The sequence below is a fragment of the Chiloscyllium plagiosum genome, chromosome 12, assembly GCF_004010195.1.
Source record: "Chiloscyllium plagiosum isolate BGI_BamShark_2017 chromosome 12, ASM401019v2, whole genome shotgun sequence".
Lineage (NCBI taxonomy): Eukaryota > Metazoa > Chordata > Chondrichthyes > Orectolobiformes > Hemiscylliidae > Chiloscyllium > Chiloscyllium plagiosum.
Genome location: NC_057721.1, coordinates 70,828,568 through 70,852,615, shown reverse-complemented (window position 1 = coordinate 70,852,615; position 24,048 = coordinate 70,828,568). Strand labels below are relative to the sequence as shown.

The 24,048-nt window shown below is 42.2% G+C and overlaps 1 protein-coding gene across 1 annotated transcript in view; it reads right to left on the bottom strand.

Annotated features, from left to right (window-relative positions):
* The window catches only part of LOC122555580, a 59,122-nt gene that overhangs the window by 13,050 nt on the left and 22,024 nt on the right, over window positions 1-24,048 (bottom strand). The window contains exons 4-10 of the mRNA XM_043701607.1: window positions 23,436-23,637; window positions 20,635-20,994; window positions 19,223-19,335; window positions 17,631-17,859; window positions 14,984-15,264; window positions 10,579-10,703; window positions 3,949-4,227 (exon numbers count right to left, since the gene is read on the bottom strand). Of these exons, the coding sequence (XP_043557542.1) occupies window positions 3,949-4,227; window positions 10,579-10,703; window positions 14,984-15,264; window positions 17,631-17,859; window positions 19,223-19,335; window positions 20,635-20,994; window positions 23,436-23,637 (1,589 nt within the window). The remainder of the gene's footprint in view (window positions 1-3,948; window positions 4,228-10,578; window positions 10,704-14,983; window positions 15,265-17,630; window positions 17,860-19,222; window positions 19,336-20,634; window positions 20,995-23,435; window positions 23,638-24,048) is intronic.

Here is a 24,048-nt window from a genome sequence, read left to right as displayed (position 1 = left end):
GCAAGTTTGCAGATGACACGAAGATTGGTGGAGTAGCAGAAAGCATAAGAGACTGTCAGAGAATACAGGAGGATATAGATAGACTGGAGAGTTGGGCGGAAAAGTGGCAGATGGATTTCAATCCAGACAAATGTGAGGTGATGCATTTAGGCAAGTCTAATTCTAGAGCAAATTATACAATTAACAGAAGAGCCTTGGGAAAAGTTGATGGGCAGAGAGATCTGGGAGTGCAGGTCCATTGTACCCTGAAGGTTGCTGCACAGGTGGATAGAGTGGTCAAGAAGGCATATGGTATGCTTGCCTTCATTGGACAGGGTACTGAGTATAAAAGCTTGGCAGGTCATGTTATGGTTTGGCCACATTTAGAATACTGTGTACAGTTCTGGTCGCCATATTACCAAAAGGATGTGGACACGTTGGAGAGGGTAGGAAGAAGGTTTATGAGGATGCTGCCTGGTATGGAAGGTGCTAGCTATGAAGAAAGGTTGAGTTGATCAGGTTCATTTTCATTAGAAAAAAGGAGATTGAGGGGGGACCTGATTGAGGTCTACAAAATCATGAAGTGTACAGATAGGTTGGATAGCGATAAGCTTTTTCCCAGGGTGAAGGATTCAGGAATGAGAGGTCACGGTTTCAAGGTGAGAGATGGAAAGTTTAAGGGGGAGATACACGGCAAGTACTTTACACAGAGGATGGCGGGCATCTGGAACGCATTGCCAGCAGAGGTGGTAGATTCACTTAAGATGTGTCTGGATAGATGCATGAGTAGGTGGGGAGCAGAGGGATACAGATGCTTAGGAATTGGGTGCCAGGTTTAGACAGCTGATTTGGATCAGCCCAAGCTTGGAGGGCTGAAGGGCTTGTTAGATTAGATTAGATTAGATTACATTACAGTATGGAAACAGGCCCTTCGGCCCAACAAGTCCACACCGACCCGCCGAAGCGTAACCCACCCATACCCCTACATTTACCCCTTACCTAACACTACGGGCAATTTAGCATGGCCAATTCACCTGACCTGCACATTTTTGGACTGTGGGAGGAAACCGGAGCACCCGGAGGAAACCCACGCAGACACGGGGAGAACGTGCAAACTCCACACAGTCAGTCGCCTGAGGCGGGAATTGAACCCGGGTCTCTGGCGCTGTGAGGCAGCAATGCTAACCACTGTGCCACCGTGCCACCCACCACTGGACTGTAATTTTTTTTTATTCTTTGTTCTTTGTTCTATTTCAATAATGGGGCCAGTTTAGCACACCAGATGTTTTACTTAGTTTGAAGTTTCTGAACTGTGTGTGTAGGCTTGATCCTTTGACTGCCTCAATAATTAAAAACAAAATGAGATGTGTAGCCATACTTGGAATCAAATCTCAGCATTTAGAGGAATAGACAAATGAAATGGACAGACTGGTAGCAAGAAGGAAATGAAAAATATCAATATAGCAGTGTGTGCATCCATTGTGATTGCGAGCTGTCCTTAGTTAATGTAAGGACTATTTGTAAGAAGTATACAGCACTAAATCATGAGTAAACCATAATATGAGGTAGCAATATTTGGCCAAAATCTACTAAATATAATGCCATGTAAATACAGTCATAGAACATAGAATCCCTACAGTGTGAAAATAGGCCGTTCAGTCCATTGAGTCCCTACCAACCTTTTGAACAGCATCCCACCCAGACCCATCCCACCACCCTATCCTTTAACCCTGCTTTTCCATGGCTAAGGAGGAGAAAGTGAGTCTGCAGATGCTGGAGATCAAAGTTGCATTGAGTCCCTACCAACCTTTTGAACAGCATCCCACCCAGACCCATCCCACCACCCTATCCTTTAACCCTGCTTTTCCATGGCTAATCCACCTAGCCTCTACATCCCTGGACACTATGGGTAATTTAGCTTGGCCAATCCACCTAGCCTGCACATCTTTGGATTATGGGAGGAAAGCGGACCACCTGGAGGAACCACATGCAAACACAGGGAAACTCCACACAGACAGTCGCCCCGAGGTGGAATCGAACCTGGGTCCCTGGTGCTCTGAGGCAGCAGTGCTAACGTTTGCAAATTCCCCTTGAAATAAAGTTAGGCAGCTATACCCTTATAAAGATGAAAGTGTTGAAAATAGGGATTGTGTAATGGCTTGGAATGGGATGACAATGTGGGCACTGCCTTTCCACAGCCTGTTCTTGATCTGCAATGATTTTTTTCCACCCTTTGATCAAAAATGTAATTCCTGTGCAGCATCCTTCCCTCATACCCATGCAAACCGCCCAAATTGAAAGAATCTGACATTGTTCTTTGACTCACAGTACCACTTTTACAATGTCATTCATGTCCAAAAGCTCCATGTTCAACATGAGTATTCAGTTCAGAAAACCTCTTATGCTATCTAAATATTTTCAGAATCGGATATCACCTCCACACCCATAACAATCTTTAAGACAACTCAGAGATTTGACTAAATTCAACCCAATAAAATGAGGGATGGAAGTGTATCAAAGTTGCTCTATTTCTTACATTTTTCAGGTTTTCAGTAAAGTACGAAGTGATTTAATGACATGAACTTCAGTATCTGGTATGGAGAAATGGTGTGTTGATTTGTAATTTCAATATAATTTTAATTAAATATTACTTTAAAAATTAAATATTTTGGGCGGCACGGTGGCACAGTGGTTAGCACTGCTGCCTCACAGCGCTTGAGACCCGGGTTCAATTCCCGCCTCAGGCGACTGACTGTGTGGAGTTTGCACGTTCTCCCCGTGTCTGCGTGGGTTTCCTCCGGGTGCTCCGGTTTCCTCCCACAGTCCAAAAGATGTGCAGGGTCAGGTGAATTGGCCATGCTAAATTGCCCGTAGTGTTAGGTAAGGGGTAAATGTAGGGGTATGGGTGGGTTTCGCTTCGGCGGGTCGGTGTGGACTTGTTGGGCCGAAGGGCCTGTTTCCACACTGTAATGTAATCTAATCTAATCTAATTACATTTCCTTTAATGTCCAGTCCACCATTTCCCTATTGCTTGTGGAATTTATCTATTCTTACATTATGATTATGATATGTTTGCATTCTTTTAAACTGATTACGTAGTCCATGAAATTTTCAACTTTACTCAAATTTTTTTAAAATCATTTGTGGGATGTGGGATGTGGGTGTTGCTGGCTGGGCCAGCATTTATTGCCTGTCCCTAGTTGCCCTTGAGAAGGTGGTGGTGAGCTGCCTTCTTACACCGCTACTGTCCACCTGCTGTGGGTTGACCCACATTGCCAGCATTTTGACCCAGTGACAGTGAAGAAACAGTGAGATATTTCCAAGTCAGGTTGGTGAGTGGCTTGAAGCAGAACTTGAAGGTGATGGTGTTCCCCTATATCTGCTGCCCTTATCCTTCTTGATAGAAGAGTCTGAGGATCTTTAGTGAATTTCTGCAGTGCATCCTGTGGATTGTAAAACCTGCTGCTGCTGAGTGTCAATGCTGGAGGGAAGGAATGCTTGTGGACTAAGTGCCAATCAAGCAGGCTGGATGGTGTCAAGCTTCTTGAGTGTTATTGGAGCTGCACTCTGATTAGATTCTCTACAGTGTGGAAACAGGCCCTTCAGTCCAACAAGTCCACACCGCCCCTCCGAAGAGAAACCTACCCAAACCCATTTCCCTACCCTATATTTACTCCTGACTAACACACCTAACACTGTGGGCAATTTAGCATGGCCAACTCATCCAGACAAGGGGAGTATTCCATGACACTCCTGACTTGTGCCTTGTAGTTGGTGGACAAGCTTTAGGGAGTCAGGAGGTGAGTTACCTGCCACAGTATTCCTAGCTTCTAACCTGCTGTTGTAGCTACTGTGTTTGTATTACATTTTAAGTAACATTAATTCAACTTCCAGACTGCAAAGGTATCTCTTTTATCAAATGCCATTCTTACTGGGAACTGACTGTTGAGTTCAAACCTCTTTTCTTACCCATTTTCTATCAGTTTGTCCCCTTCAGGTTCATGTGTTGATGACTCAACATGGCAGTTCTTTATAAAGAGTCGAGGGTCTCTGACCAGACCTGACTCAATGCTCACAGTAACGTTCAGACTTTCATTTTCATGAACAGTAAAGGACCTCCGTTGCTGAATCATGGTCGCATTTAAACTTTCATTTTTTCCAAAAGCAAATGACTGTTCATTATTCAAACACGCATAGTCAACCAGGAATGATCCTCTGATTCCATCTGTGCCGTCAATTATTTTGTACCTGCAAGATATTGAGGGTATAACATTGTGTATCACACTGAACTCTTCAGTAAAGTAGCAACATGCATGAATGGATCAGTCAACGTTTGGTCCTGCTAATATTACAAAACAAATGCAGGTTTACATAGTCCTATATATGCAGTAAAATGCCTGAAGTCATGCATAGGAATAACATCAAACAAAATTTGCACCATGTACGGAGATATGAGGACAAATGACCAGAAGTCTCATCTGAGAGGTTTTAAGCAACATCATAAAGAAGAAGTGAGAGGCAGGGAAGGAAAGAGAATTAGGTAGTGAATTCCAGAATTTAGAACCCAGCTAACAATAATAGGAATGATTAAAATCAGAGGTGCAGAGGGTTGTAGGGCTGCAGATAATGACAGAGTGTAAAGATAGACACAGCCATAAAAAAGGCTGACAACAAGGATAACAATTTTTTTTTCTTTTACTAGCAGCACAGCAGCTCAGTGGTTAGCACTACTGCCTCACAGTGTCAGGGTTCAATTCCACCCTCAGGTGACTGGTGTGTGTCTGGAATTTGCACATTCTCCTCATACCTATGTGGGTTTCCTCCAACTGCTCTAGTTTCTTCCCATAGTCCGAAGGTTAGGTAGTTTGGCCATGCTAAGTTGCTCATTGTGTTCAAAGATATGCAAGCTAGGTGGATTAGTCATGGGAAATGTAAGGTTACAGAGCAGTGAGTGCGTGGGGTATTCTTCGGAGGGTTGGTGTGGACGCGATGGGCAGAGTGGCACGCTCTATTAAAAAATTAAAATGTAGTTGCTGAACAACTCAGAGCCAACATGTGTCAGCATCACAAGGGTGATAAATGAACAAGACATAGCCTGAATTAGGATAAGAGCAGCAGAGCTGTAGGTCTCCTTTGTTGTAAACTCAAGAAGTCAGAAAATGAGTTGTTGGGTAATGTACAGAGTGGTATACCATGTAGCACATCACGTATTATTTCTACTGCCAAAGTCTGGCTGGTGTTTATAGAGCCTGATCTCTTTCCAGCATATGCTTCCTTGCTCTAATCATCCTGAAGTCAATTACAGATTGATTGTCATGTGAGTGAGGCATTTGTACAAGGTTTAATGCTTGCAAATTTAGAGTTTCATCTGAATTTTTATTTTTTATACGTAGCTAGCAAATATTAGGCAATTTACCCCGAAACGCAAGGTTTAACATATTATTTCCATTTTGATGACCACTAAAGTGTCCTTCTACAAGCAAATTTCCCCCATAATGTTGCTCTTAGCCATAGAATATCTCTACTTTTCAGGAACAAGACCATGATACTGTGTAACACACAGTATATTATTTTGCTGACTGGATGTAAAATTAGTGTGTCCCTTCAAAGCCTCAAGATTCTATTGCTGTAAGTAGGATTCTGTCAAAGTTAAATCCTCTTTGAGAAGATCTAACATTGGAGGGTATTTTCAGTTGTCGGGAAAGATTATCTGTAAATTGACAATTGCACATAAATCCTCAGAGTTTCATGAAGTCAGAATGAACTGATTAAAAAAAATGTTGTCCCCTTTCTATATGACCTCATATGTACAGAGAAATATGCATGCCTGCATAAAAGAAAAATCTATAAGAGGTAAATAAGAAGATATTTATTGAGCAAATTGGGGACATTTGTGCAAATTACAAATGTGAAATTGCAAATTGGTGTGCAACTAACTGTTTGAAAAGGTGGTGGAAATAGATTCAACAGTAACCTTCAAATGAAATTTGGACAAATACTTAAAAATTAAATTTTATAACCTTGAAGCATCTTCAAAAGGAGCAGAAATTAAGTGATCAACATTTCCAAAGAGACAAATCGAATGGTCTACTTCCATGTTATATGATTGTATGAATCCAAACATAAATTGCCTATGACACTGCTCACAGTAAGTAAGTGATAAAGCTACTTCAGGAGTGCTTTACAACCTTCGTGTGGCTATTATACCTATTACCAGATTTTAAACTCACTCTTACTGAGTATTTAGATTTATTTATGAAAGATAAGTGCTGGGAATGGAGCACGGGATTTCTATGCTTTACTCAACAAAAGGTAACGTAGAAATGTGGTCTACTTGTAAATTTTCTATATGATGATCAAGGCTATTAATTTTTGAAAGTAAAGATTCAAATGTAACTTTATAAATAAAAGATTATTTTAAAGGCAACTTCCAGATATTAGTTATCCAGTTTAATATCTGTGTGATTGATTTCTGAAAGGGAAGCATAGACATTTGAATTGATTGGCATTTAAATAAAATTGAGATTTACTTAGCAAATAGTGGCAAAGTTTCAGGATTTGTTTTTAAATAAGACAAGGAATTATTTCCATTTATTTGTTCAATCATTTATGCACCAGCAATAACAATTAATTTCAAAGAGTTTTTTTGAAAAAGTAAAACATTTTACATAAATAAACGACTGAGGAAATGTAAGGCAGCTTGGGGTTTGCATCTCGCACTTACATGTTTATACGGCTATTTAAATAAATGTTTTTAAACTTTAATGTAATAAAAACAAAAAACTGTGGATGCTGGAGATCTGAAACAAACAAAAATAAAAAGTGATGGAGAAAGGTTCAGGAGCATCTGTGGAGAGAACACAAAATTAACACTTCAAGTCTGGTGTGATCTCTCCAGAACCGAAGGGGCCTAGAAAAAGATGGCATTTACACTTGACAAAGGGGAGGATGAACAAGTGGAAGGTTGTGACAGTGTCCATTGCAGGAGACAAAAGGAGTGCTAATGGTAGCAGAGGAGTGATATAGATGAACGGGTGTTAATTGCAGGTGTCAATAGTCAACCATAGGTGAACTAAAGAAGGGTAATCGGACTCAAAACATTAACATAGAACATAGAACAGTACAGCACAGGAACAGGCCCTTTGGCCCACGATATTGTGCTGAACTAAACTAATCGCTTCCGCCTGCCCTTGGTCCATTCCTTGCTTATTTATATGTTTATCTAAAAGTCCCTTAAATGCTCCTTTTGTATCTGCCTCCATCACCACCCCTGGCAGCGCATTCCAGACTCCTACCACTCTCTGCATAAAAAACTCACCCCTCACATCTCCTTTGAACTCCCCCCCCCCCCATCTTAAATGCATGCTCCCCAGTTTTAGACATTTCAACTCTGAGAAAACGATTCTGACCATTAACCCTATTTATGCATCTCATAATTTGATGGACTCCTATCAAGTCTCCTGTCAGCCTCCAACATTCCAGAGAAAACAACCTGAGTTTTTCTAGTCTTTCCTTTTAGCTGACACCCTCTAATCCAGAAAGCATCCTGGTGAACCTCTCCTGCACTCTCTCCAAAGCCTCCACTCAGTTCCTGTAACGTGATAACCAAAAATGAACACAACACTCTAAATGCGTGGCCTAATATCTTATAAAGCTGCAACATGACATCCTGACTCTTGTACTCAATGCTCCGAGCAATAAAGGCAAACATGGCATATATATTCTTTACCACTTTTCTACTTGTGTGGTCACTTTCAGGGAGCTATGGACTTCAATGTTGTTCAGAGTCCTGCCATTAACTGTCCTGTTTCCTTAACATTTGATCGCTCAAAGTGCAGCATCTCTCACACTTACCCAGATGAAATTCCATCTGCTATTTTTCCATCCACATCTGCAACTGATCTATATCCCACCCTGTATACTTTGACAATCTTCTGCACTTGCCACAGCTCCACTGATCTTTTCGTCAACTACAAACTTACTAACCCACCCATCTACATTTTCATCCAGATCATTTAGATACATGTATCACAAACAGCAGAGATCCCAGGATGGATCCCTGTGGAACACCTCTAATCATCCATTACTATCCTTTGCCTTCTATGAGCAAGCCAAAATCTGTTTACTCTTCACAACTGTTGCCAAACTTAACACAGAACAAAGAAACTTTACAGCCCAGGAACAGGCCCTTTGGCCCTCCAAGCCTGAGCCAATCCAAATCCACTGAGTAAACCTGTCACCCAATTCCTAAGCATTTGTATCCCTCTGCTCCCCACCTACTCATGCATCTGTCTAAACGCACCTTAAATGAATCTACCATGCCTGCTTCTACCACCTCTGCTCGCAATGCATTCCAGGCACCTACCACCCTCTGTGTAAAGTACTTGCGCGTGTATCCCCTTTAAACTTTTCTCCTCTCATGTTGAAAGCATGACCTCTTGTTATTGAATCCTTCATCCTGGGAAAAAGCTTATCTCTATCGACGCTGTCTATACCCTTCATGGTTTTCTGGACCTCAATCAGGTCCCCCCCTCAAACTCCTTTTTTCCAATGAAAACGAGCCTAACCTACTCAACCTCTCTTCATAGCTAGCACCTTCCATAACAGGCAACATCCTCGTAAACCTTTTCTGCACCCTCTCCAAAACGTCCACATCCTTTTGGTAATGTGGCGACCAGAACTGTACACAGTATTCTAAATATGGCTGAACCAATGTCATGCACAATTTTAACATGACCTACCAGCTTTTATACTCAATACCCTGTCCGATGAGGGCAAGCATACCATATGCCTTCTTGACCACTCTATCCACCTGTGCAGCAACCTTCAGGGTACAATGGACCTGAACTCCCAGATCTCTCTGCTCATCAACTTTTCCCAAGGCTCTTCCATTTACTGAATAATTTGCTCCAGAATTAGACTTCACAAAATGCCACTTCTCCGCCCAAATCTCCAGTCTATCTATATCCTCCTGTATTTTCTGACAGTCCCTTATGCTTTCTGCTACATCACCAATCTTTGTGTCATCTGCAAACTTGCTGATCATACCAACAGTGCCCTCTTCCAGATCATTTATGTATATTACAAACAACAGTGGCTCCAGCACTGACCCCTGTGGAACACCATTGGTCACCTTCCTCCATTTTGAGAAACTCCCTTCAACTACTACTCTCTGTCTCCTGTTGCTCAACCAGTTCTTTATCCACCTAGCTAGAACACCCTGCACACCATGTGACTTCACTTTTTCTATTAGTTTACCATGGGGAACCTTATCAAATGCCTTAGTAAAGTCCATGTATATGACATCAACATATTCATCTATCAACTTGGTCATTTCCTCAAAGAACTCTATTAAATTGGTAAGGCACAATATCCCCCGCACAAAATCATGTTATCTATCACTGATAAGACCATTCTTTTCTAAATATAAATAGATTTTATCCCTCAATACCTTCTCCAGCAACTTTCCCACCATCGACATCAGGCTCACTGGTCTGTAGTTACCCGGAATATCCGTACTACCCTTCTTGTACAGGGGGACAACATGAGCAACCCTCCACTCTTCCAGCAATTTACCTGTGTTTAAGGATACTACAAAGATATCTGTTAGGGCCCCAGTTATTTCCTCTCTCACCTCCCTCAGCAACCTGGGATAAATCCCATCCGGTCCTGGGGATTTGTCACCTTAATAACCTCTAGCCTACCGAAAACATCTTCCCTACTTATATCAACGTGATCCAGACTAATCAAACTTCTATCCCTAATCTCAACATTCATCATGCTCCTCTCCTCAGTGAACACTGATGCAAAGTAATCATTCAGAATCTCACCCATTCTCTCGGTTCAACACACAGCCTTCCTTCCTTATCCTTTAGTGGACCATCCTTTCTCTAGTTACCTGCTTGCTTCTTATATAAGAATAAAAGGCTTTGGGATTCTCCTTAATTCTGCTTGCTAAAGCTGTTTCATGACCCCTTTTAGCCCGCTTTAAGACTGTTCCTCCTGTCCTGATATTCTTTCAGGGCCCGTTCTGTTCTTAGCTGCCTGGACCTTGTGTACGCTTCCCTTTTCCTCTTGGCTAGTCATATGATTCCTCCTGTTATCCACGGTTCATGAATCTTGCCTTTCCTATCCTTTACCTTCAATGGGACATGCCTATTCTGCACTATCTTTAACCTATCTTTGAAAGCCTCCCACATATTAAATGTGGACTTCCCTTCAAATAGCTGTGTCCAATCCACATTTCCGAGCTCCTGCCTAATTTTGAAATAATTGATTTTGGCCCAGTTTAGTACTCTTTCCTTCGGACCACTCTCTGAGTTGCTGACTTTTTTCAGCAATTTCTATTTTTGACTTTAATTTGCAAAATACCTCCACACACAGATGTTGCTATATAACTGGCCAATAAGTAAATGTGAGGGACAATGCTACCACCACCAATACTGCCCCCCCCAACCCTTGCAAAAATCTGGAGAGTATTGAGGAACTCTCCATACAGACGATGCAGAGTGCATACTTGCTCCTTCTTTTCGAATGAACTCCAGGTTAATTATTGCCTTTTTTAATTGATTTTACTGTAGCTTCAAGGGTTGCACTTACAACATCTGATCTTCTGAGGAAACTGAGAATTGACAGACTGTGATGTTGGGTCCTTCCAAATACAGATGCAAAGTGTCTTCATTTTCCCAATCCAGCCACAAATCCTTGATGGCATTGGTGGTGCCCTGCAACATAGTGACATGAAGGAAGAAGTATTGACTTTCATTTTATTCCTGTTAATTGAAAAATATATCGCCTTGCAGCAGTATGTTTGCGACTGTTTCAGCATTTGCGATTCACTGAGAATTGAAAAAGGAGGAATGTTTGTTGGGAGCACTGCATAAAGAGTTGCATTTCTGCTGCTTCTTTCATGGGCTCAGAATATCCCCGAGCACCTAAAATACAATTAAATATTTTGATGTTTAGTGACTGGTGTCGCACAAAAAACCCAATTCATGCACATCACACAAGATGTTTTCTTATAATGACTCAGATCTCTTCACTCTTAGCAAGTGTGCTAGAGAAACTCAACAGGTCTGGCAGCATCTATTGAGAGTGTAACAGAGTTGGTGTTTTGAGCCCATCGTGACTCTTCCTCAGGATTGAAATTCTGTTCCTGAATTTCTCTGCATTTGTTTCAGATTTCCAATGTCCACTGTGTTTTTGCCTCTCTTCTTTATTTTTAATTTGATGGAGGATGAACACTAGCACAAGATCCTTCCTCTACTTCAATATGGTGTTCCGTCCACATTATGAGCAAACAGAATCATGGGTTAATGTCATACGCCTGGTACCTCTGATAGTGCAACATCGTTTCAGAGAAACACTGGGGGGACCCACTTAAATTATTGTCTATGTCTTTGCTGTAGAACATAGACTCACAGCCTATGGCATCAATTTTTGATCCTGGGTCAAGTGCTCATAGGCCAGAGCACTTTCTATATTCACCTGTTGCCAAATGAAGCTTTTTATTTCCCATTGCTCTTGCTTTTGCTTTTCTTCCTCCTTTCTTTCACATTTACATTTTTTTCATTTCCCCTTCATCCAATTCATGTCTTTTCATTGTTTCTTTTCATAGAATCATAGAGTCATGGAGATGTACAGCACTGAAACAGACCCTTTGGGCCAACCCGTCCATGCCGACCAGATATCCTAATCTAATCCAGTCCCATTTGCCAGCACTTGGCCCATATCCCTCTAAACCTTTCTTATCCATATACGCATCCAGGTGCCTTTTAAATGGTGTAATTGTACCAGCCTCCATCACTTCCTCTGGCAGTTCATTCCATACACGTACAAGCCTTTGCCTGAAAAAGTTGCCCCTTAGGTCCCTTTTAAATCTTTTCCCTTTCATCCTGAACCTATGCCCTTCAGTTCTGGGCTCCCCCATCCTCAGCAAAGTACCTTGTCTACTTACCCTTTCCATGTCACTCATGGTTTTATAAACCTCTATAAGGTCACCCCTCAGACTTCGACGCTCCAGGGAAAACAGTCCCAGTTAGTTTAGCCTCTCCCAATAGCTGAAACCCTCCAACCCTGGCAACATCCTTGTAAGTCTTTTCTGAACCCTTTCAAGTTTCACAACATCCTTCCGATAGGAAGGAGACCAGAATTGCACACAGTATTCCAAAAGTGGCCTAACCAATGTCCTGTACAGCCACAACATGACCTCCCAACTCCTGTACTCAGTGCTCTGACTCCAGTTCAAGTTTTCTCTTTCCCAATTGTAATTGAATTTTAGCAATTTTAGCTGTGATGTGTTCAGGTTTCTATCCTTTTAATTGTAAACACAGGGTATTCATGTCATCCTTGCAAGATCCTGCTTTCAGTTCTACCTTCCGTTTATTGGCTAACTCTCTCATTTTTGCTTCAGTCCAAGATATAAAATACATATTTTACACCTAGAAAAGTCTTAGCAACAGTTGCAAACATTGAACATAGAACAGTACAGCACTATACAGGCCTTTCGGCCCTCAATGTTGTGCCGGCCTTTTATCCTACTCTAAGATCAGACTAACTTACATATCCTTCATTATACTGTCATCCATATGCCTGTCCAAGACTCACTTAAATGTCCCTAATGCATCTGACTCTACTACCACTGCTGGCAGTGCATTCCACCCACCCACCACTCCCTGTGTAAAGAACCTATTTCTGACATCTCCCCTTAACCTTCCTCCAATCACCTTAAAATTATGCCCCCTCATGATAGCCATCTCTGCCCTGGGACAAAGTCTCTGACTATCCACTCTATTTATGCCTCTCATTATCTTGTACACTTCTATCAAGTCACCTCTCACCCTTCTTCACTCCAATGTGAAAACCTCTAGCTCAGTCCAGGCAGCATCCTGGTAAATCTCTGCACCATCTCTAAAGCTTCCACATCCTTCCTATAATGAGGTGTACAGAACTGAACACAATATTCCAAGTGTGGTCTAACCAGGGCTTTATAGAGCTGCAGCAAAACCCCATGGCTCTTAAATTCAATCCCCCTGCTCATGAAAGCCAACACACCACACCTTCTTAATAACATTGAACATCGAATAGTACAGCCCTCGATGTTGTGCCGGCCTTTTATCCTACTCTAAGATCAGACTAACTTACATACCCTTCATTGTACCAAGTTAATAACTTGGGTGGCAACTTTGAGGGATTTATGGACATGGGCCTCAAGATCTCTCTGTTCAGCCACACTGCCAAGAAACCTGCCTTTAACTCTGTAATCTTCATTCAAATTCAACCTTCCAAAATTAATCACTTCACACTTTTCCTGGTTAAGATCGCTTTAAAATTGAAAATTCGGTAATACACTTCACAGCAATCTTTGTTCCTGTAACTCCATGTTTCTTTAAGGATTCAAAGACTCTTCTTAACATCATTCATTCCTGATCTTGGACAAGATCCCATTTTATTAAGATCTCAGTTGATGCTAATATGGACAGGTCTAGATCCCAGACTGAAATTTGCTTGTTCAGCCCTCCCCAAAAAAAAGGAACTGCGGATTCTGGATATCAGAAACAAAAGCAGAACTTGCTGGGAAATCTCAGCAGGTCTGGCAGCATCTGTGGAAAGAAAACAGAGTTAACGTTTTGGGTCCAGTGTCCCTTCTTCAGTTCTAGGCTTCAAGATGATCTTTGCCAAGCTGATTGTCCACTCTCTTCACAGATTAAACTCGCCCATGTTAATTGCAGTGCCTTTTTCACAAGCTTCACATATTTCTTCCTGAATACCCACTCCTACAGAGTAGCTGTAGTTAAGGGGCTTACTTCCATAATGGACTTCTTCCCATTTCTAGTTCAAGCCTCTACTCAAACTGATTCTACATCTTGAGCTTCAGTGGTTCACCTCCCATTATAGCACCAGTGTCATCCTTAATTAATAGAGCAACCATACCATCCTTTCCCAGATCATTATATTTTCAAAATGTAAAATGTCCTTGAATGTCCAGGTCCCAGAATTGGTCATCCTGCAGCCTTGTCTCTGTAAGGGCTGGATGTAAGTTTGCTTGCTGAGCTGGAAGGTTCATTTTCAAATGTTTCATCACCATACTAGGTAACATCATCAGTGAGCCTCCGGTGAAGCACTTTTGTTAATGACCCGCTTTCTATTTATGTTTTTAAGGTTTTTTTGGGGTTGGTGACATAATTTGCTGTGGTGATGTCATTTCCTGTGGCAAGGGCTACCAGGACATATATATTTATTTCTATGAGAGATGACGATTCATCTGTTTTGATATGAATGTTACATGTATTCACCTACAAAGTATTCAATTCTGTTTTGTTTTACTATTTCTGCAAACCCCAGCCTTGCCTGATGTCACACTTTTAAGATATACATTCTTGCCATGCTCTGATTGCAACAAAGTTTGTTCTCTTGCTTTGCCCTTTACCTTTTGATTTGCCATATTGCCTTCATGTGCACCCTCACCTCCCATTCAGCTGACATATAATGACCGGCTCAGGGTTTCCCTGCCACTGTTCTTCCATCGTGTGAGTCATGGAGCCCACTTCATCTCAGCATTGAGCTGATCCACCTTTTGGCTTGCATAAAAATGGTTACATTTATCAAAGCAGAGTTCATGCTTTTGCATTGCAGCTGTCAGAATGTTAATCAGATTGCAAATCCCCCCCAACTACTTTGCATCATTCCCCAAGGGAATAGAATGAAGATTTGATAAAGCAGTCAAGAGTGTGGAGCTGGAAAAGCACAGCAGGATCAGGCAGCATCCGAAGAGCAGGAAAATTGACGTTTCAGGCAAAAGCCCATCATCAGGATTCCTGATGAAGGGCTTTTGCTCGAAACATCAATTCTCCTGCTCCTCGGATGCTGCCTGACCTGCTGTGCTTTTCTAGCACCACACTCTTGACCCTAATCACCAGCCTCTGCAGACCTCACTTTTGCCTCGCCCACTTGATAAAGCAGTCTAGTTATTTAGTGCATTCGCAGGCATGCATTTTACACTTACCTGGCACAAATCCTTCACCTGCAGAATGCCAAACATATCAGATAAGTTTCTGCTTAAAGAACATCCTGTGGCATTTGCAAAGTCCAGAAATTGAGACATTTTTTGAAGTTCCCACATGAGACGGTTTGGTATCTCAGCCTGGGCTGCACCGCAAGCAGCTGATGCATTGTGTATGCAGGTGAGCCTGTGACCATTCAGCCCATTCGCACATGTACATTGGGATATCCCGACAAGGGCTTCACAATAGTAGGCACATGTGTCATTGTCACACAGATCAAAGTCTGTAATGGAAACAAAAGTTAAAATATGTAGCTTACAATCAGTATTTTATGCAGATGGATTGGGAATGGTGGCTACTGCTGCAAGATTAATATTATTGCATATTAACAGAGAAAGCTTCCAGCTAAATGTTCTTTTCTGTATCCTGAGTAAATTTAATAGACCAGAAATCATCAAGTTATGGAGATTTTGTATTGCTGCTCAATTAAGAAAAGGAAAACAGAGCACAAAATGTATTAAACTACCCCAATTTATTGCCTGGCCCTTCATTCCTTCTTATTTTTAGCAACAACAGGTAAATATTGTGGAGGAGCAAATTACTGCAGGTGCTGGAATCTGTACTGAAAACAACAAATGCTGGAGATCACTATGGGTCAGGCAGCATCCATTGAGAGACAGCAAGTTAATGTTTTGAGACGAGATGACTCGTCATCAGAGTGTCACGTCAGCTCTGATCAAGAGTCATCTAGACTCAAACCATTAGCTTGCTATCTGTCTGTAAATACTATGGATTCTGGGAAACTGAAAATTGAAAAAAAATTGCTGGAGAAATTCAGCAGGTCTGGCAGCAAATGAGGAGAGTGAAACAGAGTTAGCGTTTTGAAGCTGATTTAACTTCTTTGGAACTGAATAGAGCTGAAAAGTGATAGCTTTTATGCTGTTGACAGGTGGAAAATGAGGTACGTGTGTAATAGATGATGAGGGTGTCCAGAGTTAAAGAAAAAACAAAGTGCTAATGGTGATAAAGGAGTGATAGATAGTTTAAATAGGTGTGAATGATAGGTGTGAAAAGGAGAAAATGGTTCCACTCTACTCAAAGCAAAGCCAACAAGGTATAAATAAGACATGGCTGGGGTAGGGGTGGGAGGAATGAGGTGCTTCTAATCAAATGGAGGACAAAGATCAGGCTCTGAAGTTGTTAAATTGAACATTGGGTCTTAGAGGAATAAAGGTACCCAAACAGAAAATGAGTTGCTGTTGGTATCATTCCAAAGTTAACTCTGTTTTCTCGCTACAGGTGCTGGCAGACCTGCCGAGTTTCCCCAGCAATTTCTGCTTCTGTTTCAGATTTCCAGCATCTTTGTTTTATTGTGCAACTGTTGTTCCTCCAGTTTGTGTTGAGCTTTGTTGAAATGCTGCAGCACTCCAAGGGTGGAAGTGTTAGCTCGGGTACACAATGATTGAATAAAATAGTAAACAACTATTTTACTATAGTGTGACTCAAAGGAAATTCCCCAAAAGCCCAGTCAGTAAATGAGTGAACCATGCAGAACAAGAGGTGAAGCCCTGTGTGGCCTAGAGGCTAGGTGTCAGTGGGGTCTGGGTTGTAAAACTGTTGTTCTGAACTTACATATCTCTGACACTGGACATTATACTTCTCAATTTTCTAATATATTGTAACTAAAGAAGCTGTACCAAGCAACTTAAGAGCCTTGTAAGTAGTGACATATAGACTTTTCACTGTTGTTGTGTTGCCATAGCCTTAACAGACCATAGGGCTAGCTCTCTTATTAGAGAGAAGCAACTGGCAGCAATTTAACCTGAAGGCCACCAGACCACAGGCTGGGGGAGAGGTTGAGAAGGAAGGTCCTACATTAGTAACCTCAAGCCAGTGATGGGAATTGAACCCAAATTGTTGGCATCACAATCCTTTGCAAGCCAACAATCCAGCCAACTGAGCTAAACCAATTCCTCACTTTGCACTGTACTCATTGTTATATGTGACCATAAAGGCTAATTCTAATTTCAAAAGGTCTGAAACATGACAGCCACAGCGATGTTACAATTTGCCACTGAAACTGTAGGAACTACAGTTCCCACAGGGTGGCACGGAGGCTTAATGGCTCAGAGGTGAGCACTGCTGCCTCACAGCAGCAGGGACACAGGTTAGAGTCTACCCTCAGACAACTGTCCATGTGGAGTTTGTACATTCTCCCCGTGTCTGCGTGGGTTTCCTCTAGCTGCTCCAGTTTCCTCCCACAGTCCAAAGATGTGAAAGTTAGGTGGACTGGCCATGCTAAATTGCCATAGCATTCAGGAATATGTAGGTTAAGCAAATTAACCGGGGTTAAGTGTAGGGTTGTGGGGATAAGGTAGGAGCGTGGGTCAGTGTGAACTCAATAGGCCGAATAGCCTGCTTCCACTATGGCAATTCAATGAACTAGGGAAATGAAGGTTAGTGAGGACTCCTCTAAAATCTAGGAAAAAGTGGCCCAATATACTCCAATCCAACTACTTACCACCCCATCAGTCTACTCTGAATTATCAGTAAAGTGATGGAAGGTGTCATCAAATGGAGAAAATATTTTTCACTTACTTTCACAATTCCCCAACCTGTCAGTCTCAGATGATGTTGCTCGTGCCTTACCTTCAATATTTCCATATGATAAACTAAATCCACTCTCTGACATCAGGGAATGGTTAACAGCGGTAAGTAGCACAGTAGTCATGTTGGCAAGGGTCACGTTCTCCTCGATGTGAGTCAGGAGGATGAAATCAATAATGATGCTTCCCTTCCTGAACCTTTCCACCAACACAGTGAAATTAAGGGCACGTTGGAGGGTTACCTCTGCAGCTTCACTCAACAGCTGTGATAACTGGCAGACAGAGGGAGAGACAGATACATGGTGGTTAGCAACAAGTACCTTTCAGCAATACTTGTCTCAAAGGATCTGAGTCATGGGTTGCGAGGGTGAGAGAGCTTGTTGAACAGAAGGGTGGTGCACAGGGTGGTGTAGTGGCTGGAACATGGTGGCAGGCCCACATCTGTGTCACGTGGACTCAAGATTCCAAACCAGTATCGGAGATTTGTAATTGCACACTCCATTGTTCTCAGTGCTTTGCTTTTATCCTATTGAGGCCCCATCAGAGATGCTGCACTTTGGATGAGATGTTGAATCATAAATTCCTATCTCAATTCCCAGGTGGCCATGAAAGAGCAGGACGTCTATTGGAAGCCAACCTTTGACCCTGTCTGGGACTGGATTTCACACACCTACCACCCCACATCTTGCTATTGTAAAGGTTGACCCACAGCACCTAAAAGAAAAGCCCACCCTTTGCTGTAATACGGTGTCGGTGGATTAAACAGGCTGAGAGTGGGACTTCCACACCTCAGGGTGAGAAGGTTCCACCTTCTGGAGCTGCTGATTGGTCTGATTGCCCAGAAGCTCCAGTGGTCCCAACAGTGCCAGAACTCAGTAGTGGGTACTGCTGGTACTGCAAGTAAGTCTGCACAGAACCTAGATCCCAGAACCCAGGCTTTTACGGTTGTGAGGGATCGCCAGGCTAGTGAGAGGTCATGTTTTGGATACCTGGAGACCTAAGGAGAGACAAAGAGGGGATAACACCTTGGCGCTGGTCAGGGGAGGGATGCTTATAGAGCATCCCTAACGAACAACACCCCAATCCTCTCCATCATTTGTTTAAAACAAAATAGGCAACTCACCTGCCCATGGAAACCATATTATGGTCAGCATAATATTTGCAGCAATTGGCTTGGAAACAATTACAACTGACCATTAATTATTTATTTTAAAATGGCAGGCAGGCTGCCTGTTTTGGTACCTCTCTACCTGGTAAATTATGAGGGACAGTCCAGGGCATGGATGGGTTTTCTGCCACCCTACATTGTGATGTGCTCACTTCATCACTGAGTATCTGCCTGGCAACAATGGAGGAGGGTGAAGAGGAAGAGTATGCGTAACATCCAGCCCACATAATCTGGTCGTTCCTTGATTGTTGTGTGTGGGACCTTGCCGTGTGCAAATTGTTTGGTGCATTTCCTACAGAGCTGGTGCAGACCCAATGGGCTGAAAAGCCTCATTCCTCACTGGAACAATTCTGTGATCGAGAAAGTATTGGCAGCAAAACGTGCTGAGGGATTTGGAGTTTGCGAAAGGTGTTATCAAAATGCAAATTCTTTCTGTCCTTCCATCTACATCCAGTTCAGTATCTCACCTCAGTTACAAAGAGTTCCTCCATATTTCTGTAGGCAGTGCTGGTGTTGTTGTTGAGGTCTTCAGTAAAGTTCCAATTGATGATTGAAATTGAAGCTCTGAATGCAATAAAGGCTGAAAAGTCAACAAATTGAGACATTCAGTTATTATAAAACTACCTGTGGCCATTCAGGATGAAAACATGAACATATGTCATGCAGTAGTGAAAGGTATGATAGAAATACAAGTCCTCCTTTCATTTAAAATCCTTCTCTGTCATGTACAGGTCTGGTGAAGCCTACAATACTGAAACCTCAACATTTGTCTTTCCTTTTTACAGATACTGATTGGGCTGCTGTGAATTCTAATTGTTGCAATTTCTCATTTGGACTATATTCCCTGCTCCACAACTTCAACCAATCTACACAGAGACAAATAAACATCTCTAATACAAAAGATGCGGAGAACAGTTGAAAGGTTAGAGCACAAAAATAGGTCACTCATTCCAACATGTCTGCATCGGCTGAGTAAAGTAGTCATAGAGCCATAAAGTCATTGAGTTTTACAGCGCAGAAAATTGGCCTATGTCCCTCTAAACCCTTCCTATTCATGCACCCATCCAGATGAATGTTAAATGTCATAACTGTATCAGCTTCCACCATCTCCTCTGGCAGCTCGTTCCATACACGCACCACACTCTGCATCACAAAATTGCCCCTCAGGCACCTCAGGTCCCTTTTATATCATTCCCCTCTCACCTTAAACCAAAGCCCTTTAGTTTTGACTCCCCTACCCTGGAAAAAACATCTTGTTTATTCACCAATCCCATGCCCCTCATAATTTTATGAACCTCAATAAGCTTACTCCATAGTCTCCAATGCTCCATGGTAAACAGCCATATTCAAAACCTGCAGCTCAAACTCTCCAATACTGGCAACATGTTGTAAGTCTTTTCTGAACCCTTTCAAGTCAAACAGCATATTTTCTATAGCAGGAAGACCAGAATTGAATGCAGTATTCTACAAGTGGCCTACCTTATGTCTTGTATGCCTTCAACATGACATCCCAATTCCTATAGTCAAAAGGTATTGGACAGGCTGGGATGGTTTTCCTTCGAACAGATGAGGCTGAGGGGTTGCTTAATTTTGGTGAAGAAAATAATGAGGGGCTTGGATAGAGTGGACAGGGAAGACATGTTTCTCCTTGCAAGGAGGTCAGTTACCAAAGGGCATAGATTTAAGGTAACTGATAGGGGATTCAATGGAACATAAGGAACAGCTTGTAATTCGCTGCCAGTTTGATGATTGAGATGGAAATCCTCAACTCAATGAAAAGGAATCTGGATCTGCACCTGAAGCTGTCACCTGTAAGGCTGTGGACCAGATACTGTTTTAACTCTACATACCACAAAGGCAGCACTTTGTGCAAGAGTACCTGTTTCCATGGTAACAGTGGCTGTTATATCTGTCATCATCTCTGACTGTCCAGTTGTCTGAGTTGGAAGAACTGTTGTGGTTGCCCTCCTCTGTTCTGGTCGGTTTACTGGCCCCGTGTAACTGGGAGCATCAGTTGAGTTACTTTTTTCCCACATAGAACCTGTTGATCGAGTCTCCATCGATTTCCCAAACAGAGCTGTTGAATTCTCAACTGAAATATTTTCCAAATCTGATGCATTCCAGATGCTTTCAGTGGTCATGCTGCTTGCATTTGAACTCCGTGCTTCATGTATCAGATTGCAGCTGACTATGCTGTGGCCTTGTATTCCTGATGTGTTCCCCATTTGCCGGATGCCATCTGCAGGAGAACAAGTCCAGGAAAAGGAAAGGGATCAATGTCTCCACATGATATAAGGAGCCTAAAGTCAGGTAAGTATTTGACCCGATCTGGTAGACTGAGTGTCCATTCTTTATTAAAAACCGAAAGAACTGAGGATGCTGTAAGTCAGAAAGAAAAACAGAAGTTGCTGGAGAAGCTCAGCAGGTCTGGCAGCATCTGTGAAGATAAATCAGAGTTAATGTTTCAGATCTGATGACCCATCCTCAGACTCTCTTCACAATTGCTGCCAGACCTGCTGAGCTTCTCCAGCAATTTCTGTTTTTGTGTCCATTCTTTATTAACTCTATAATGTAGATGAAGTTAGAGGAGCTGCTGCTTCTTTGGACCACATACACAGATACATGTAAGAACTGACAGACACACTCACACACCAACACACATAGACAGAAACACACACCATAAACAGACACACAACGATACAGGCAGATATACAGGGAGACGCAGCCAGACACACACACACATGCAATAGCATACAGACACACACACACACACCTACACACGGACAGAAACACACACCACAGGCAGACATACACTCATACAGGCAGATACACAGGGAGACACAGCCAAACACACAGACACACAAAAACTCACACACACATGCAATAACATACAGACACACTCACACAGTTCAATACACATAGACAGAAACACATACCACAGGCATACATACAGTCATACAGGCAGATTAAACAGGGAGACACAGCCAAACACACACACACATGCAATAGCATACAGACAAATACACACACACACGCACACACATAGGCAGAAACACACACCATAGGGAGACATACACTGATACAGGCAGATACACAGGGAGACACAGCCATATACACACGCACGCACACACCACACACAGCACACACACAGACAGATACAGCTGAATACACAGTCAAACAGACATAGCTACATACAGAGACAGAGAGTACACATTCATAGACAAAACAAATGAGGAGTTAGAGAAATAGGTCAATGTTTCTGCAACTACAGATGTAAGTGTAGGATGGTTGTTACCTCCTTGGTGCCAGGGTCACACTGAACAGATGCAGATCAGCCTGAGGTAGCAGAGTGATCGGTCTACAGTCATGGTCCACTTAAAACCCATGACACAAGTGGCAAGAGGGATATCATCCTGCAGTCAGATTTTAGGGAGCTAGCTAGAAAATTAGCAAGCAGGATATCAAAAATCTCAAATTACTTCAAATAATCTCCAGATAATTTCCAGGGCCACATGTAAATGGGGTACAGAAATAGGAAGACAAGGGCAGATCAATGGGTGGTTGGAGAAGAGGGAGGGTTTTAGATTTTTAGACATTGGAACTAGCTCTGGGGAAGATGTAACCTGTACAGGCCACATGGTTTGCATCTGAACAGGTTCCCTGCAGAACATTTTGCTTGTGTTACTGGGGATCTGTGGGGAGGAGCCTTCTATCAGAGAGGAATACCAAGATATACAAAATGTTGGGAGAGAGAAGTAGTACCAGAATAGTAAGTGAATCGAAAGGGTCAGAGTAAGGGAGTAAGTAATGAAGATTAATAAACGTAGCTGCAGATGTATACGATTGTACAGAATGTGATAAATAAAATTGTCATGTTGCCGTGCTAATTGGCAGGTGGAAGTAAGATGTTGTGATAATAACAAGCAGGCACAAGGGCAGAATTGGGTTTTAAATAGTCCTGAAATAAAGATGTTCAGGAAAGGTAGGAAAGGTAGGTATTGATTAAGTAGAATTGCTGTACAAGAGAAAGAGGATGTTCTCAAGGGGTCAAGAACTAAATTAATTTGGTTAGAGCTAAGGAACAAGAAAAAGGGCAAGTACATTGCTCAATGTAGTATAAAGGTGACTAACTAGTGGGGAGGATGAAAAGAGACACATTTGTAAGGAAGTTACAGAGAGGTGCACAAAATACTGCATAGTTATTAGCCAAATAAAAGCTGGGAAAATCGTGGTGTACAGGTGAGAGGGGGCAAGAGTTTCTATTCATAGAGTCATAGAGATCCCCAGCAAAACGCCGTGTCACCCATCACATGTGATCTGCAGCATTTCCTACATCAGCTACAGATTCCAGTCCAACAAGAAAGGAGGCACTGCAGGACCTGGCTCTGAGGAATGGGATGGGACAATTGGATCAAAATGTCAGTAAAACACCATTTTGGTGGACAGTAATGTTTCAGGTAACAATGGAAAAGTAATGTTAACAATCCAGCGCAAAAAACAATTAACAGGGATAAAGCCAACCTCAACAAAGTAAGAAAGGATCTGGGTTGCATGAAAACATTCTCACATTTGATGGAGAGAAACAGGGAGAGACAGTTAGAGATAAAAAATAACCACATGATAACAACTCAGAAGTCATTCACATGCAACAAAAGTCTGACCTGCTCCACATCATCTTACCTCCAAGTTTTACATCACATACGTATTCACTGGTATTAATTAAGATGTGGAATCCTTGCTGGAGCCAATCGATACTGTAACTCCGATCTACTGCCAACATAAAACCAAGGACTGGGTACTGTTGATCTATAAAGGTTGCCTCTGGGCAGAGGACGTGGATATTTGCATCAGATACATCATGTGTTAGGAGTGCAGCTTCCAGCTAGAACATAATAACAGAATATGAAAATGTGTGGATAGATACATCAACTAATTGCTAAGTAACACTGTTGTGACTGTGACAAGAGAATGGCAGCAAGCCATTAATTTGCATTAACTTGCTTGGTAACTCCACTCAGAGCTATAGCATGCATTTACAAACTGGGATCCATCAATCCAGGGGATACTTAAGGGATTCCAGAGGAGGACATCTGCATTGTTCCCACATTTCTCCCCTACTGGAACCAGGCATATGAAGCACCTCTGCTTTTATTTTGTATTTGTCAATTCACTCGAGTTTTACCTGTGGCCAAAGATAGACCTGAAACATTTACTGAAATGGGCAACAGATGTTGCTCTGTTTTGGAGCTGACCATCTTCCTTTTTAAGTTTGGAGCCAGGACCTGGGATTGTG